Genomic DNA, 18,205 nt, shown 5'->3' on the forward strand with positions numbered 1-18,205 from the left:
CGCCTGCCCGCCAACCTTAATTAGTTTTTAAATGGTCTTAATAGTTCTTTGACAGTTTGATGGGTGTGCAGCCGACTCTGCTGCACACCCGCCGAGCTGAGGATCAGATGACATGCGGTGACATCGGGACGCGCTCCCAATGTTGCTGCACATCATTTTATGTGCCGACGAGCAGGGCCCACCTTGTCAACATGAATCGCATAGATCTGGTATCCGGGTAGAAACGCTAATTAGCTATCCTTTAGTATCCTAACTCCATTCTATCTGTCGACAGGGGTCAGAATAGGTCACGTGACCCCAATTACTCCTCCATTTTATCCTAAGTAAAGGTACGATCCCAAAAAATAACAATTTTATAAACTTCCTATTTGTAACATCTTTCCTGCTTAGTGTCTTTATTTCTCAATAACGCATCAAGACATGAAGATTTATGGCAACAGAGTGGGTCACTTTCAATTTTTATTTAATGTGATCCTGAGATTTTCTGCAGGATTTGGTATTCTGGGATTTTTCAATGTCACCATAAATGGTTTCATGATGCATCCTTTTGTAATTTTTAAAATTTGTTGTGAAACATGGGCAACACCTCTTTTTAAATTTTAAATTAGCTCTCAGAATGTGGGCATCACTGACAAGTGACCATTATTTGCAGTCTCTAGTTGCCTTGAGAAGGTGGTGTGATTTGACACAGCTGAATAACCTTCTAGGGTTCATTAGAGGCTGGTTTCAGAGTCACCCATGTTGGCATGGGACTGGAGTTACATATAGGCCAGATCAGGTAAAGGATGGCAAGTTATATTCCCTGGAGGACATTAATGAATCAGTTTGATTTTGATATTCCCACATCTTCATGGTTACATTTACTGGTACCAGATTTTTATTTCCAGTTTTTTATTTAAAAGCCTTGAGAATTTGATTCAGTTCTAAAGAAAGAGGGGAATGAATTGGATAACACATTCAAAGTGTTAACACAGAAATGATGGGCTGAATGGCCTCCATGTATGCTCCCGCAGCCAATTAAATTAAGTGGCTTAAGGTGGGCCTTCTGCCTCCAACTAGGGAGGAAGCCCCACTTCTGAGAGCTGCTGGCCAATCAAATGGTGAAACATCTGCTTGGGCCCAACAGATCATTCCACCCCCCCCCCCACCCCACCCCACCCACCCACCCACCCACCCACCCAAACCCCACACACTCAGGTTCCCCTTTCCTCAGCTTTTTTTACCTGGTCCCCCACCTCCCCCTTGGCCCCTCAATGAGGCCTGCCAACTTGGTCCTGACGACGGGTGGATGTCTCACATCAATTCAATTAATAGCCAACAGGCTGTTTAATTCCTGTGAAGCAGCCATCGGACTCATGTGTGGGCACCCTCTGACTTTAGCCAAGGGGACAGGGACTACCATGCCCTGTTAAATACAACCTTGGAACTCTCATCTCCAGAACTGTCTTGAATAGGTCTCAAATTCATAACCTCCCAACCCTGAGGCAGAAATTCTGTGACTGAGCCAAGGCTCATCCTGTCCTTTAGTTAGAAGCTTAAAATGTAATAACAGTTCCTATCATTTGTAATGGAATTCTAGCTAGTAAAATATAAAAACTCTTTAATTCTCAGGCTAAGTTTAACATTGTACAGAAATGCTAAGTTAACCTGGTTTCATTTTGAGATTTTTTTCCTGATGTAGGGTCCAACTTGAAAGTTATCAGCACCATGTCTGTGGGGTTTGATCATCTCTCTCTAGAAGAAATTAAAAAAAGGTAAAATATTTGAAAATAAAATTTCAGTGTTAATTTTACACACTAAAAGACTCAAGTATAATGTTATACCCTCTTTAACTTAACTATTTGTTGCAGAGTTTAGTATCTAACAAACTATATTGCAATGTGCTTTGCTTAATGTCGAAAGACAATTTTCCTTATTTAGAAGTATTGGTATCTGATATCTGCAGCCTTGAGAAATATAATTTTGAACTGAGTAACTTACTGAACTAGACCCTAGCATTTCATCTCTGTGACTTGGGTTCAATTTCAGCCCAAACTGATGGGAAGAAAATCCTCCCCTCTCTGCTGGTTATAAGAGTTAAATAACTTGGGCCATCACATAGGAACACGAATAGGCCATTCAATGAGACCATGGCTAATCTATGAGCTAACTCCATATACCCATCTCTGCCCCATATCCTTTCATATCTTTGCTTGCACTGACAAGCCCCAGTGAGTAGGTATGCGAGGTACATTGGACAGGGCAGTGTGGGAGGGTGGACATAGGAAGAAAACTATTGGGAGTATCCTCCAATTGGCACAAGGGGCCAGGAAAAAGGCACCCCCCCTCACTGACTAGCAGCCAGCTATGTTAAACCTGCTAATGGGAGCAGCAGCTGGATGAGGCCCTTAACTGAGCATTAATTAAGAGCCTCAATTGGACTACAGACAGATGACCTACCCCACGCCTTCCCCAATGCCTGTAAAAAAAAAAAAAGTGGCAGGGCAGGGATAGGTGGGCTGGCGGTGGGTGCACCACCAATGGCATTGTGCCCTAATTCACGGGTCCACCTATCTGTTTTCCTGCCCATGGGTTGATCATAAAATCAGCCCTTAGTTTCACTCCTGAAAGGCCTGGCTCTAATTTTTAGACTATGCCCTCAGTGTTGTGCCCATCTGGATTCCCCAGTCAACAAAAAATGGAAGATAGAGAAAACTTTCCGTTCCCTTTAATATCTTATACTTGAATCAGGTTGTCCCTTAACCTTCTAAATTCCAGGGGATATGACCCTAGTTTGTGCACTCACTCCTCGCAATTTACCGTTGGAATCCATGTATCATTCTAGTAAATATGTGCTGCACATGTTAAAGTGCAGCTGCCCAGTTAGATCTGACATTGGCTGGTGGTATGTCTAAACCACGGCATGTGCATTTTAGACAAGGTAAGAGAAGGTCTAAAACTGTTAGATTTGTTTGGAGAGGTAGTGTACCCTTTTGGATGTGGTCCTGGGATGCCTTTGGAAGAGGTAAGGTGACCTTTGGGAGTAGTAAGGTACCCTTTAGGCGGGGTAAGGTGCCTTTGAGAATGGTAAGGTGCCCTTTGATATTGTTAAAATTAGACCTGAATGTGCATAAAAAGTGCATAAGCTCACTGGAACTGTCAAGCTCATTGGAACTGTCAAAAGAGCTGTCAAGATAACTGCAGAGCTGTCAAGGGATTTAAATCTCCTGTTCTTTAACTGTAAAAACAGTCTGCAGGGTTAAAAAAAATCAGAGCTTGCTATTTCACTCTGTTGACATAAGTCTGATATCATTACAGGTTTAGTGCTGCGTGATTGATTTCAAAACCTGTGGGGTGCCCGTCATTTCACAGTCTGATTGACAGCTCCAAGTTATTATAAACTATTTGTTTATATACTATAAATATCAATGTGCATTTACATAAGGGATTAAAGGAATTCAAATGTAGCAAATGAGTTTGTATCAATGAAGGTTTTTTTTTAAATAAAGAATTCATCCACAGACACTTAAGAGCATGGGTCCTGAGGTCTGCCCATGGTGGATTCTGGGTCATTTGGCATGGTAGGTGTAAGGGCAAAGTGTGGTGGCATGTGTTGGCATGATGGGCAATAAGTTGGCATAGGGGTTATAAAGGGCAATGGGGCTGAATGGAGGCATAGGTTGGAATGGAGGGTATTAGGGGCCATGGAGGGGAGTGGATTGAGGGGCATAGGCGAGCATGGAGGGTATGAGGAACTATGGAGGGAGTGGGTGGAGGGGAATGGGACAGTATGGAGGGTATGAGGGGCTATGGAGGGGTGGGTGGAGGGGCATAGACCAGCATGGAGGTTATGAGGGCCCATGGGGGAGGGTGAGGGAACATGAGGTAGCATGGGTTGGCATGGATAGAGCATGGAGAAAATGTTGGGAGTTGAGGGGTTAGGTATGAAGGGCTTTTTTTTGTTTTTATTGTTTATTTTCATTGTTTCAACAAAGTTCTGATGCACTGAGGTCAACCTTTTGTCTAGCCCTCCCTCTGCACTCTTTCTGGGGTCTGACCTTCAAGGCCACCCTTTCCTGGTTCGGGCAATTATGGATAGGTAACAAATGCTGGCCTTTCCAGTAATGTTCACATCCAATGAAAATGTAAAGGAAAAAATTGCCTTGAAGAGGACTTTCCTCATCATGGGGCCATTTAAAAACTCAAGTATTGCAAAGTGAAAATCTGGAATTAAAAGTCTGATAACTATGAAACAATTGATTATTGTTGTAAAAAGCCATCTGGTTCATTAATGTCCTTTAGGGAAGGAAATCTGCTGTCCTTACCTAGTCTGGCCTACATGTGACTCCAGACCCAAAGCAATGCGGTTGACTCTTAAATGCCCTCTGAACAAGGACATTTGGGAATGGGCAATAAATGCTGGCCTAGCCAGTGACCCACACAGTCCATGAACAAATAAAAAAAAGTATTCAGGTTTCTTTTTCTTTTGCTCTCTCTCCTTTGCTTTTTTTACCGAATGTAATTGCTTTGGTGGGGAGCTCTGTTCTGTGGCTTCTGGAGCTACAGAAACTGGCAGTGTATGGGAACCAAATTAGCATGAGTTGGAGTCATCAAGCAAGAAGCTTGCAGTGAGATTTATCAAACAAGAGGCATTCAGTAATTTTCAGCAAACATGGTGGGAGCGATGGGAACTAAATTGGATAGCCCCAAAAATGACGGAGCAATAGTAGTATTTGATTAACCAGCGATGCTAATTGCAACTTACCAAACCACTCCCTGTAGACTTTTGAATGATCTCTGCTTCCAGCCAAAGTTAACTGCATTGTTATTCGATGCATCAACAGGAGGCCAGTATCATGAATGGTCTAGCACTACTTAAAGCTAATATGTACCCTTTGAGGGGAGTGATTGGAACAGGGGCTGACAGTTGTTTGGGAAGAAAATTTAAGCTGGGAAACAGTGAGGAATGCACAGCAAGAAAGGTAGCAGGCTCCAAGGTTTTCAAACACCGCCATTGAGGTCCCGGTGCAGGAAGTGGAAAGTAGGAGAGACGTCCCGTATCTGCAGGAGGCCCTCTATATATACTCAAAAAGCAGTAGAAGCAGATCATTGTGGAGGTTAATGCCAAGAGTCAAACCTTGAGGACCTGGATGCAGTGCAGCAAGAAGTTTAATGACCTCACATGGGTGATCAAGGTCTGTAAATGCATCTTCTAATGCCACATCCTACCACCAGCTTTACACACTGCACTATGTACCACACTCCCTCATTCAGCTAACAACATGCTCTATCAATCTGATATCTAACATTCATATACTTTACCTCAACCTCACACTTAGCACGACTACAAGCCTCACATCCACATCTCACAGCTTATACACACTGCCAACTATAACATCACTCATATTGCACAACACTCACTGACACACTTCCCTCTCTTTTGCAGGAGAAAGAGGTGCACAACTGGAGGCTGCAAGGGCAACCCATAAGTCAACAGATGTGCCTGCACATCCTAACCCCACATGGAGGAGACAATGCTGGCCATTATTGGAATGTCCACTGCTGAGGCCATGGTCATCAGTGGGGCTGAAATCATCAAAGATGTTGGTATCCTCATACTTAATTCCCTTTCTTATATCCCACTTCCTCCTCATCCCACAATCTCCTTTGAATTACTGGCTGCAGATGGTGTAAGATGATGCACTTCTTGCTTTTCTCCCCTCCCTCCACCACAATCTTACCCTTGTACCTTTTTTCAGATATCCAAGAAGTGCAACCTGGCCAGTCAGTGAAGGAACAGCAAGAAGATAATGATGAAAACACACTGTCACTCAATATGACACTCACAGCCACCGCCCTTTCGTATCATAAGCCTGTTCCTCATTTATGACAGAATCTCTCCATCATGTCCCTCTTTTTCTCTCACTCAATCCAGCAGCCCTGCAGCCACTCATGTTTATATACCCTTTTCCCTTTTCTCTTTGATTTATCCAGATGTCACCGTGAGTTCAATGAAAAACTGTGAATCTGCCTTTCAGTGTCTTACTTATTTATCTGTCTCTGGTAATGTTTGCTCAAAAACTTGGTACAGAATAAGTGTTCACAGTTCAGTAGCAGGGTCTGCTTGATGTAATTAGAATGTCAAAGCAGCCTGAGGATAATGAAAAAAAGACGCATCCTGCAGGTCTCTGGTTTCCAGGTGTGAGACAAACCCTTCCTTTAGCTTTAAATTTATACAAAAAATTCAAGACAAGTTTGAAATTAATACAGTGACTTGACCACTGAGCCTATTGCAAAGTGGAATACTAATTTCCATATTTCCTGTATTTGAAGGGGAATTCGAGTGGGCTACACCCCAGATGTCCTGACCAATGCCACCGCTGAACTTACTGTGGCCTTGCTATTGGCAACGGCTCGTCGACTGATGGAGGCAGTAGCTGAAGCCAAAAAGTAAGCTGACTTTTGTTTTATTGTCTGAAATGTGACAAATGTGAAAAGTTTGACCAAACCACCAGATTGCCCCAATTCTACCTAACTGTTTAATTTATTTTAACAGAATATAAGCACCAGGTTTGTAAAATTAATAAGTGGTTAACTGTTTATTGAACAAAGTGTCTTTAACTCATGGCAAAAGGAAACCCTTCTTAAATCCCTATATATCACACACACAGACACACACACACACACACACACACACACACACACACACACACACACACACACACACACACACACACACACACACACACACACACACACACACACACACACAGAGCATGGATTTTAAGGGTGGGATAAAACAGTTCAATAGCACCAAACTGGAGTATAGGATTCAATAGATTGATTTTGATCGATGTCTTCCAAATTCCTTTCAGTTCTTGTTGATGACACAAGGTGGTCTTCCAGCATTTTCAGTCTGTAGTTCACTGGTTGAGCACTTGCTTTTCAATATCTCTAACAGTGGTTTTCCCCTTTGCTGCTTGACAGAGGTTTTCAGAGAGACAGCAGGTTATAGAGATATGAGGAGAAAAAAAACAGCTAGCTGTTATTGTGGAATTACTGGAACCTTCCACACACACAGAAAGAGATTTTAGGTCTTGTTCCTTTCAGGCTAGGAGCTATTCTGCACACTGCTGTAATACAAAACCTTGGTCACTTGGTCAGGAGCCAATTAAAATGCTGTTGTCAGGCTGCTCCCTTGGTCCAGGATTCCTTTCCGGCATCATCCTGTCTTTCATGACACACTCTGTTCCAGGACTACAACATTGTATAACCTCCAATCCTGTTCCAGTGGACATGTCTTTCAACTGCAGCCATTGTAATTTTACCACAGTCCAACAAAAAATAAAAAGCTATGTTCCTTACACCTTCCCAAGGTAATTAGGATTGGACAATAAAACCCTGTATTGGACAAAGTAGACAGGGGGAAACTGTTCCCATTGGCAGAAAGGTCGAGATATAAGGTGATTGGCAAAAACAACAGAGGTGACATGAGGAAAAATATTTTTATGTAGGAAGTGGTTAGGATCTGGAATGCACTACCTTAGAATGTGGTGGAGGAAGTCAATCGTGGTTTTCTTAAGGGAAATGGGTAATCAACTGAAGAGAAAAAGATTGCAGGACTACAGGGGAAAAGGCAGGATTAGCTAACTAGCTCTTACAGAGGGCTAGCACAGTACGACGGAGCCAAATGGCCCCTCTCTGTGCTGTAACTTTTCTATCATTCTATCATTGCCAGCACTGTCCACAACCCCATGAATGAACATAAAATATACAATACATAGACCTGCCGTTATTCCTATTTCTCCAAATTAATTAAGTTGAAGTAGGATTATGATACCTATTCTTGAATTACAAAGAAAGAATGAAGTATATATTCAGTTATTAGACCAATCCCTGTTCACGGTATATCCCTATTATGAGAGGTTGTCTGAGTTTCTAGTCCAGAACAAAGCAGGCAGCCAGTTAGTTTTCCTGGAACCCCTTTGAGGTCAATGCTTTCAGGGTTTATTTAAAGATGTGCCTCATTTAGTCTCTCCTCATTCTTCAGACTTTCCCTTCTACCTGTTCTACATATATTTTTTACTCCTTTTTGGTTCCTCCCATCTGGTGACCATTCTCCTAGAAGATAGGGGTCTGACCAAGGAGCAGCCAGATGATACAATTGTTTTTGGAACTGCATGATTCTTTGAGAGAATATTGCACCTTATAACCTCAAGTGTCCAGGATAATGTGGCTTTGAAAAGCTTTTATTTCTTGTCCCAGAACACTGAGGATTTCTGTGTGAACCCAGTTTGGGCCAATGACTTTAGGAAACCTGAAGTAATCAAACTTATTTGCAGCAAGCAAAACAGAATGACATTGGCAAAGAGGTACAGGAGCTACCACTTTACAACTTAAGTCATACTAAGTGCTCAGAAGGATGCTTTTTTACTTGTTTTTTCCTACATTATTCTGCAGTAATTATGCATGATACGTTAAAACATTCATGTTGGTATAAGAGGGAAATTGTGCAATATTAAAAATCTTCACAAATTGAATGTTGGCTTAAGATGTGTTGTTAAAAATCAAGATTTGACAACTTGACAGCAGAAATACAGAAACAGGCTATTCATCCCAATCAGTCCATGATAATGTTTATTCTCTCCATGAACAAATCATCTAACCACATGTACTCACCCAGTTCCCAGTGATTGATCTGATAACCTGCTTCACTTCAGAAGACTCAGAGCTATATTCAGTCCAGCAAATAGCTCAAATAAGCAGAGTTCTTAATGCATCTATGGAGAGAGAAACAGAGTTATCGTTTCAAGTCCAATATGACTCTACTTCTGAACTGCAGAGATGCTGCCAGACTTGGAGTTTTTCCAGCTATTTTTGTTTTTATTTCAGATTTCCAGTATCCGCAGCACTTTGCTTTAATTTTAAAAATTGTTTACCATTTTCTGCCTCTGCAAATCCATCTCCTCCCTCCATGTCACAGAAAGGCAGAACATCTCATGTCCTCTTTAACTCAGTGGAGCTGTTCGTATGAACATTGAGCAGTGAGCGAAACCCTAGAGTGGATTCCAACCCAGGCTTCCCTGTTTACTCCCCAAAGATGGCTTCCTCCCCTTGTACAAAGGAGCTCCGACTGCTGCCATACTCAAAGAGACCTTTCACTAGCAAGCTAAAGCACTGCCGGTTTTAGGCAGTTGGCTTCTTTTTCATTTGTAAATCGAGATTGAAAGATGTACACAGGATCCCAGTTACCATTTTGTTGGCAGCTGGGTTGTGCATGCAGTTTGGAGACCCTGCCTGTTTATCATGGTGGAACCACAGAAGAAGCTCCTAGAAAGTAAGTTTTAAAGTATTCCTGTGGAGTCAGGAGGAGCAGGATCTCCACAAAAGTAATGCGGGTCACTGCTGACCTGGGCCCACCATAGATTGTATCCACCCATCTTGCTGGCTGAGTCAGTCTTCAAATTGTGCCTGATACTATGCCATCTCAGAGCCCTTGAGCTGTAACATGGTGCCCATTTGGTGTACACAGCTCACCAGAAGGTTGTTAATAAAGTCCAGCTCTTCAAAATGGTCCAGGCTTTCCACCAGCTGCATCGAGGGGCTGATGGTTAAAATTTAACTTCAAATCTCCTTTAGTTGCCAGAATGGTAATCCTCACCAATGGATGGTCCTCTGGCTTGAGATCTTCAGATCTGAATGAACCTATATATTGGAAACACATGCACTAAGCTGTATGCAAACATGGTTGGGTGGATATTTGAGTTTTGAAATGCAATATTACTATCTGACTTGCTGTAGCCATGTGACCTCTTCCTTGAGGGAATCTCTCTGTAAGCTGCCATTTTACATCAGTTCAATAAAGACCTCATACTGAGAAAGACACTAAGAAGCACTGCTGTCTTTGAACATGAAACATGTTCGGAACTGGAGATAAGATACTGTTTTGAAACCCTGAAAATGCTGCAGAAAAGCTACTGCTCAGAAAGGCACAAAGAAATGTTCAAATATGCTAAAAGCTGCTGAAAAAAACAAGGGAAAGCAAACTCAGACTGAAGGCTGCAAGTAAAATACTGGGTCAGTTAACATGGCTATAAACTTCCTCCTCCCAGCTCCTGTCGAAAGAAAAGATGATATGTAGCAGAACTGGCAGTTTTCCCACTTGCAATGGCAAAACTACAAGCTTGCAACAGATTTAATTAACAAGCCAGAGCCAATAAGAATAGCCACACTTCTAACACTGCTGGGGAGGGACTGCTACAAATTTTATTCCACTCTAAATCTATCTGACAAACAAAGGAAACAGACGACAGAGATTTTGAAAGCCTTGAAAGCATATTTTGAACACGAATGAACCCCTGAGTACTCATGAACAATATGTATTCAACACCAGAGCTCAAGGTGAAAATGAGCCGATTAATCAATATGTGACTACAATAACAAAGCTTGCATAAACACGTGAATTCAGGAAACTACAAGATGATGTGATTAAAGACCTTAAGGCTATGAGACCCCTCTGTGAGAGCAAGTCTACTGAAAGAGGAGAAACTTAGGCTCAAGACAGCAATAGACGTGTGTAGAAAAGTGGAGGTTGTAAAACGTCAGCTAGATCATATGTATGGCAGAACAGAGCAGGAGATACATAATGCTGAGAGAAATTCTAGACCAAAAGACCAGAATAATTGCGGATGAAGGGCAGGATGTAAATAAGGCTGCAAAGGAAAAGAAGGATTGCCCAGCGTGAGGAAAGCAGTGTTTTAACTACAATAAGACAAATCATTTTGCACACAAGTGTTTGGCTAGAAAGAAGCAAAACAAGCATATACAGATGGCCACTGGAGAGATATCAGCAGATGAACCTGATGAAGCACTATACACGATACAACAGATTGGTTCCGTCAAGTCTGTAGGTGATAAATGGTTTGTGACTGTTAGAATGATGACACAGAAAGAAACCATCAAGTGAACAAGAAGTGTCAGATAGACACTGGTGCGTCATGCAACATCATGACCTTCACAGACCTGTGCTAAGTGGCTCAACATGGTGATCCAAAAATGAAGCCCTCGAAAGTAAGGTTGAGGTGAAATGATGGCATGATACTCATACCAAGAGGACAAATTAGCTTGAGAGCCCAATGCAATGGCAAGATGGAAGTTCTAGAGTTCCAGATCATAGACGGTATGCAACAGCCTCTCAGCTGAAGCAAGTCTAAAGCTTGGACTAGTAACCCTGAATGTGCCAACAGAGATTTACAACGTGTCGTAGCACACAAAACCATAGACTGCTGAACAGATCCTAGAGGAGTACAAGGATGTGCTCACAGGGTTTGGATATCTACCGGGAAAATATCATCTCAAAGTGGATGAGAGTGAAACCAGTTCAGCATCTGCTGAGAAGAGTTCCAGCTGCCCTCAAGTCAAGCCTAAAACAAAATAAAAGAGCTGTAAAAGAAGGGAATAATCAAGAAAGTGACTACTCCCACAGACTGGATTAGCAGCATGGTAGCAGTGAAACAACCTGGAAAGCTGCGAGTATGCTTAGACCCAAAGGATCTAAATAAAGTGCTGAAGAGATCTCATTACCCCATGCCAACCATCGAAGGAATTTTGCCACAGCTTGTCAAGACAAAGATCTTAACTACCTTAGATGTGAAGGACGGAAGGATGGTTACTGGCAACTGAAGCTAGATGAAAGCAGCAGCTTTCTAACTACATTCTGGATGCTATTTGGGAGATACAGATGGTTGCACATGCCATTTGGCATTTCCATGGCTCCAGAAGAGTTTCAACGCAGAGAGCATGAGACAGTCAGTTTCCCAGAGTGGAATCCATAGTGGATGATCTATTAATCTATGGATGTGGAGACACGATGGAAGAAACCATAGCTGACCATGATCAGAATTTAATATGACTATACTAGAGAGAGCTCGCCAAATGAACCTGAAGCTGAACAAGAAAATTTGCAATTGAAGATGCCTGAAGTCAGGTACATAGGCCATGTTCTGACAGAAAAATGTCTTTGCCCAGATCCTGACAAGGTGAGAGCTGTCACAGCAATACAGTGACCAACAGATGCAAAAGCAGTGCAACAATTTGTTGGATTTATGAAATATTTAGCAAAATGCTTGTCCAATTTGTTGTTGGAGTGTGAACCATTATACAAGTTCACTGTAAAGGATGTGCAGTAGTATTGGGGCATAGGACAAAAAGCAGTGTTCACTAAAATCAAACAACAAGTGATGACAATGCCAGTGCTGAATTACTATGACGTCAATGATGAAGTCACCCTGCAGTATGATGCCAGCAAGGCAGGTCTTGGAGCCCCTAATGCAGCAAGGAAACCAATCCCATTTACATCCAGGGCACTAACGCAAACTGAACAGCATTATGCCCAAATCAAGAAAGAGTGCCTGACTATTGTTTTTGCTTGTGAGCATTATCATCAATACCTGCTTGGAAGAGACAATGTAACAGTGGAGTCCGACCACAAACCTCTTCAAAGCATTTTTCTCAAACCACTACTATCTGCTGCAAAAACGTCTGCAAAGAATGATATCTCATGTACAGAGATATCATCTGGATGTGACATACAAACAAAGGAAACAGATGTACATTGCAGACATGCTGTCGAGAGCAGCGGTCCCTATGAAGAAGGTTGAGGATGCTACAACAGAATGAATCTGGAAGATTTCACAATGTAAAACAGCTGCTCGACATGACCTGAAAGTCATCAACCAGCAGAGACATTGAATCTGACAGACAAGTGCCTTGTTCAAATCAAGCAAACTACCAACAAGATGCAACTCTCCAAGTGCCGCAAGAAGATGTGATGAAAGGATGTCCTGAGAGCGTCAAGGACACACCTATGATCACAAGAGCATATTGGACATACCGCAATAAACTGACAGCCCAAGATGGCATCTTGTACAAAGGAAATAGAGTCATCATCTTTAAGGAGTTGAGAGGAGAGATGCTGAAGTACATCCATGCAAGCCATCAAGGAATTGAATCGAGTCTGAGAAAGGCAAGAGAAGTGTTCTACTGGCCAAACGTGAGCAACAAAATTAAAGAGCACATCAGCCGGTGCAGTGCTTGTAATGAGTACCAAGTTAAACAAGTTAGAAAGTTGTTGATGACGCATGACATCCCAGACAGACATGAATGAAGCTGGGAGAAGACCTCTTCATTCGAGCATGAACTGATTATCTTACCACTGTTGACTGCTATTCTAACAACTGGGAGTTAGACCAGCTGACTTCAACAACAACAGGAGAAATAAGTAGTAGAATGCCTGAAAGCATACTTCAGTCATTACGGTATTCTAGGCATTGTGATGACTGACAATGGCCCTCAGTTCCTGAATAAAGAACTCAGCCGCTTCACAAAGGATTGGGAAATTCAACACCGTACATCATCTCTGCACTATCCTGGCTTGAATGGAAAATCTGAGATGACAATGAAAATCGCCAAAGGAATCATCAAGAAATCAAGCAAATCTAGCACAAATGTATACAAGGCAATTCTCGAGTGGAGAAACACACCGACTGAAGGCATGGAAAGTAGTCCAATCCAAAGGCTAATGTCAAGCCTCACCCAAACTCTTCTAATAGCAAAAAAGCTACTGAAATCAGAAGTAGTAGTGACAGGTGTGAGTGAAAAAAATCAAGGTGAAATAGCAGTGAGCCACATTTCAGTTTGACAAGACTGCCAAACCATTGCCAGAGCTGAGCATTGGAGAGCCAGTCAGAGTACAAAGCTTCATTGCTCTCAACAGGAGTCAGCCCATGCGGAAACTTGGGACACGCGTAGAGAAATTGTCACTTTGGTTGCATGCGGTGAAAGTGAACAACCAAATAAACTGGAGCAATCCCAGGCATATATGCACAATTAGCAAAGCTGTTCCTTCACAGTGTGGAGCTGCTCCTTCACTGCAATCGGCCGGTCAGGGAGAACAGATCTCACCAGCTGATCTGAGTACAGAACTACCATCTATCCCAGAGGTCCATGTGTCCCCAACAACCACAACGGAACAACAACACTCACCAAGGCAACAAGTGCCATGGGATCGACACTGTCTGGACAAGGAACATCACCCAGGTGAACAGCCAATGACAACGTACGCATGTACCATTAAGGGACCTGCACGATTTAAAGATTACATATGTAATGCAGGGGCAAAGACTGACTAGTAGAAAAAACTGTTGTTAATGCATGAGAACAGTGCATAACTTGGGTAACTCACAGTTACACATGATCGTGCATGCATATATGTCTTTTGTTCATTAGGAAAAGGAGGATATTTGGATCTTTTGTTCATTATGGAAAGGGGATTGTTTGTGTTTTGAAATGCAATATTACAACATGTTCTATCTGGCTTGCTGTAGTCATGTGACCTCTGTCATGAGGGAATCCTTCTGTAAGCTGCCATTTTACATCAGTTCAATAAAGGCCTCACACTGAGAAAGACGCTAAAAGCACTGCTGTTTTTGAACATGAAACAGTACCTTATTTGCCTATTTTCAGTTTTAAATTAGACTCTGCTTTAGATATCACAAAGCGGAACAGGAGTCAAGGCTATTCCACCTGGACCAAAGAAAAGTTGCTGTGAAGCCAGCAGGAGTGTTCCTCTAAAGCTCCACAGTACTCATGGTAGGCCCCCCATGTAGTTTACACTCCACCACAAACTGGAAATTACCTTGGAGCCACTGCTAATGAGGCAAGCAGCTGATATTCAGCAGTTCCTCCAAATAATGTGAGTAAAGCCCAAAGCCCAATCTTGGGCTGACCTTGGGCCTGCTGGTTGAGGAATACGCTGCTTATGGTCAAAAACAGCCCAAAGCCAGTTTCTAGACCTGTGTATTTTTCTAGCTTAGCAGGTTTATATAATAGAATGGTTCTTTCACCTTTGTTTCAGAATGTTCGATTTGAAAAATGGATTCAAGTTGATTGAATCCAAGCTGTGATGCTCCTATAACCTGAAACCTTTCTATTTCCAGTGGTGGCTGGGGCACATGGAAACCCATGTGGCTTTGTGGCTATGGACTGTCTGACAGCACTGTGGGAATCGTGGGACTTGGGAGAATAGGTAAGTCATTGGTCACAAGTTAATTATGGACAAGAAGGCTATTCAGCCCATCTTAATTCATCCTCACAGAAAGAGAAAGAAAATCCAAGAAGAATCACCTTGCGCTTCTTACACGGGGCAAAGAGTGATTGATGGCACAGGGAGAAAAGATTGAGTTTTAAGCTCAAAAACAAAAAAAAAACAAAAAAATTGGAATTTGGTTGGGAAGTGGGGAATAAAGCATTTTTAAGAAAAATCTTTGCTTATAAAATATATGTGGTTCTATTTCACTATACCCAGCCTCATTGGAAGGTCCCATTTAAAAACATTGACCTCTAGCAGGGTGTCATTTAAGAACCAGGATTTTAAGTGCTCTGTGAGGGCTGATTTTTCTCAAACTCCAGTCACACCTTGCCTACACTTCACTGAAAAACCTCCAGGTTCAGATGAATGCAATTACAAAGTTGATTGTCAGACCTGCATGTAGTCTTGGTTTGTACCCCATTCACTGATACTTGAAGGAGCTCTCTATGGAACTGTGCTGAATCTGGACTCAGCTGTATTTTATGCCAGCATGTTCAGACAGATTTTCAGCTCTACATGCTTTTGCTATTGGTTTTAATAATGGAGGGGCATGCAGTTGGGCTGTGTAGCACCTATTTGGGCCACTCCAGGGCCACTGAGCACTGATGGCATCCGAAATGTGCATGCACACTTCTGATGGGAAGTGCACAGGACCTCAGCAAGGGGGTTTGTGCATGCACACCTGTTGACTACTGGCAGCTTGCAGTTCAGGCAGATTAAAATGTCAGTCAGTCTGCAACGCTGATTTGACACCATTGCTGTTGATTCCGATGCTTCCACACTTCAGCAACACACTATCGTAACCTCCCACATCTGACCACGAGGTTAAATGATATGAAGGATTGCCATCCCTACCAGTGCTAATTAGCTGCTGGATTATTTCTTTTGGCTCATGGTACAATTTTACCCACTTTAGGAGCTTTCCTATACTTGACCTAAAGTTTGAATAGTCTACAGGGAATAGTTTGGCTGGTGCTGAACTACTTGTCTGCTTATTTAAAAGTTTGTACTGAAACAAGTTGCTTCCAGGCATGGGTGGACTGGTAGGGCTTCAACTTGCAAATAAGCATAACTGATAGAATGAAGAGAGGTCAGGCAGAACAGGACAAGCTGCTAGAAGAGGGAGGAGGAGAAGGGAAGGGTTGTGAGCAGGAAACCATATCCAGTGAGGATCTTGAGGGAGCAATTCTCTTATCCCAACTTCAGCAAGGACCAATTCTTGAAATGTCATTGCTTCACTATAGAAGAAAGGACTGAAATCTCCCATTTGCTTTCATCACAATTATAACCTCAAAACAAGGCAAGGACAGTATTGGCTGTGACTATGAAGGTGACAGTGGATCTTAACCTTTTATGTATCTGCTTCTTTCCAGGCGGCTGCTGGTAGAGGTTTAAGGAATATCTCACAATTTGCAGTGCACTGCTACATATAGGAACTCACTAAGATTCGCTATACACAGAGAGACAGCTTCATCTCATTTCCTCTTGCCAGAGACAAGCAGGAAAATGCACACACGTGTTTCCACGGATTATCGGCTACCCTATGGTGTAGGCTGCCATTGACTGCAAGCGCATTGTCTTGCACAAACCTCATGTGAACTCGACCATTTTCATGAACCGAATGGTATACCACTGCCCCAATCTGCAGCTGGTGTACAACCACATGCAGCACATCATGCAATGAATGCCTGTCATCCTGGCAGTATTCACAGTTCCCTCATTCTGCAGAAGTCCTCTGTGCCACCTATATTTGACCCACCATGGCAAGTCAAAGGCCAACTACTGGGTGACAAGGGACAGCCCCTCATACGTAATCCATGACCCCAGTTCAGAACCTATGCACATATAAGCACTGGGCCTACAATGAGAACATTATAGAGCATGCCATCTGTGTCTCAAGTAACACTTTTGTTGCATGGACTGGTCTGGAGGTGTCCTACATTACTCAGCTGAGTGGGTATCTAAATTTCTGGGTGTACGTTGCACAACGTCACCGTTATGAGAGAATAATCCTTGTCACCATTCATCAGGTGAGGAGCAGGCGCACAAGGGAGAGGAAGTTTGTTAAATTGTCACCTGACAGGCTTGCCAGCCAAATTGAAGCCCATGGAATAAAAGGAACAGTGGGAGCATTGGATACAAAATTGGCTGAGTGACAGGAAACAGAGACCGGTGGTGAATGGTTGTTCTTCAAACTGGAGGGAGGTATATATATAGTGGAGCTCCCTATTGTCTGGTATTTGGACCATTGCTTTTCTTGATATATATGAATGACTTGGGTGTACAGGGAAGAATTTCAACTTTGCAGTTGGAATTTAAATGCAATAAATTAATATATCTCAAATTAAAAGCTAGACTCAGTAATGGTGACCATGAAACTATCGGATTATCATAAAAACCCATCTGGTTCACTAATGTTCTTCAGGGAGGGTAATCTGCTATCCTTATCTTGTCTGGTCTAGTTGTGACTTCAGACCCACAACAATGTGGTTTACTCTTAACTGCCTTCTAAAATGGCCTAGCAAACTACTCAATTACATAAAACTGCTAGAGGAAAGTCAAAAGAGAATAAAACTGGAAGGACCACCTGACATCAACCTAGGCACTGGAAACAACCTATTCATCCCTGCAAAGTCCTCCTCAGTAACATCTAGTGATTTGTGCCAAAAATGGGAAGGCTGCCTTACAGATTAGACAAGCCATAGCCTGATATATGCATATTCACAGAACCATGCCTTACAACCAATGTCCCAGGCTCTTCCATCATCATCCATGGGTATGTTCTGTCCCACCAGAAGGACAGATCCACCAGAAATGGCAGCACAGTAGTTTACAATTGGGAAGGAGTGGCCCTAAGAATCCTCAACATTGACTCTGGATCCCATGAAACTTCATGGCATCAGGACAAACATGGGGAAGGAAACCTCCTGCTGATCACCACCTAGCGCCCTCCCCCAGATAATGGATCAGTGTTCCTCCATGTTGAACATCATTTGGAAGAAGTACTGACGGTAGCAATGACACAGAATGTACTCTAGGTGGAGGACTTCAATGTTCATTATCAACATTGGCTCAGTA

The 18,205-nt window shown here is 42.6% G+C and overlaps 1 protein-coding gene across 2 annotated transcripts in view; it reads left to right on the forward strand.

Moving 5' to 3' along the window:
- LOC121277028 (glyoxylate reductase/hydroxypyruvate reductase-like) overlaps nt 1-18,205 on the forward strand; it is a 43,967-nt gene that overhangs the window by 15,360 nt on the left and 10,402 nt on the right. Inside the window, exons 1-4 of one of the 2 annotated variants that reach the window (XM_041185921.1) lie at nt 1,736-1,754; nt 5,426-5,582; nt 6,313-6,429; nt 14,976-15,064. In XM_041185921.1, coding sequence (XP_041041855.1) covers nt 5,581-5,582; nt 6,313-6,429; nt 14,976-15,064 — 208 coding nt within the window. In that variant the 5' untranslated portion in view covers nt 1,736-1,754; nt 5,426-5,580. Of the gene's footprint in view, nt 1-1,681; nt 1,755-5,425; nt 5,583-6,312; nt 6,430-14,975; nt 15,065-18,205 lie in introns of those variants that run through there. The other variant, XM_041185922.1, reaches the window with a different exon arrangement.

The sequence above is a fragment of the Carcharodon carcharias genome, chromosome 4, assembly GCF_017639515.1.
Source record: "Carcharodon carcharias isolate sCarCar2 chromosome 4, sCarCar2.pri, whole genome shotgun sequence".
Taxonomy (NCBI): Eukaryota; Metazoa; Chordata; class Chondrichthyes; order Lamniformes; family Lamnidae; genus Carcharodon; species Carcharodon carcharias.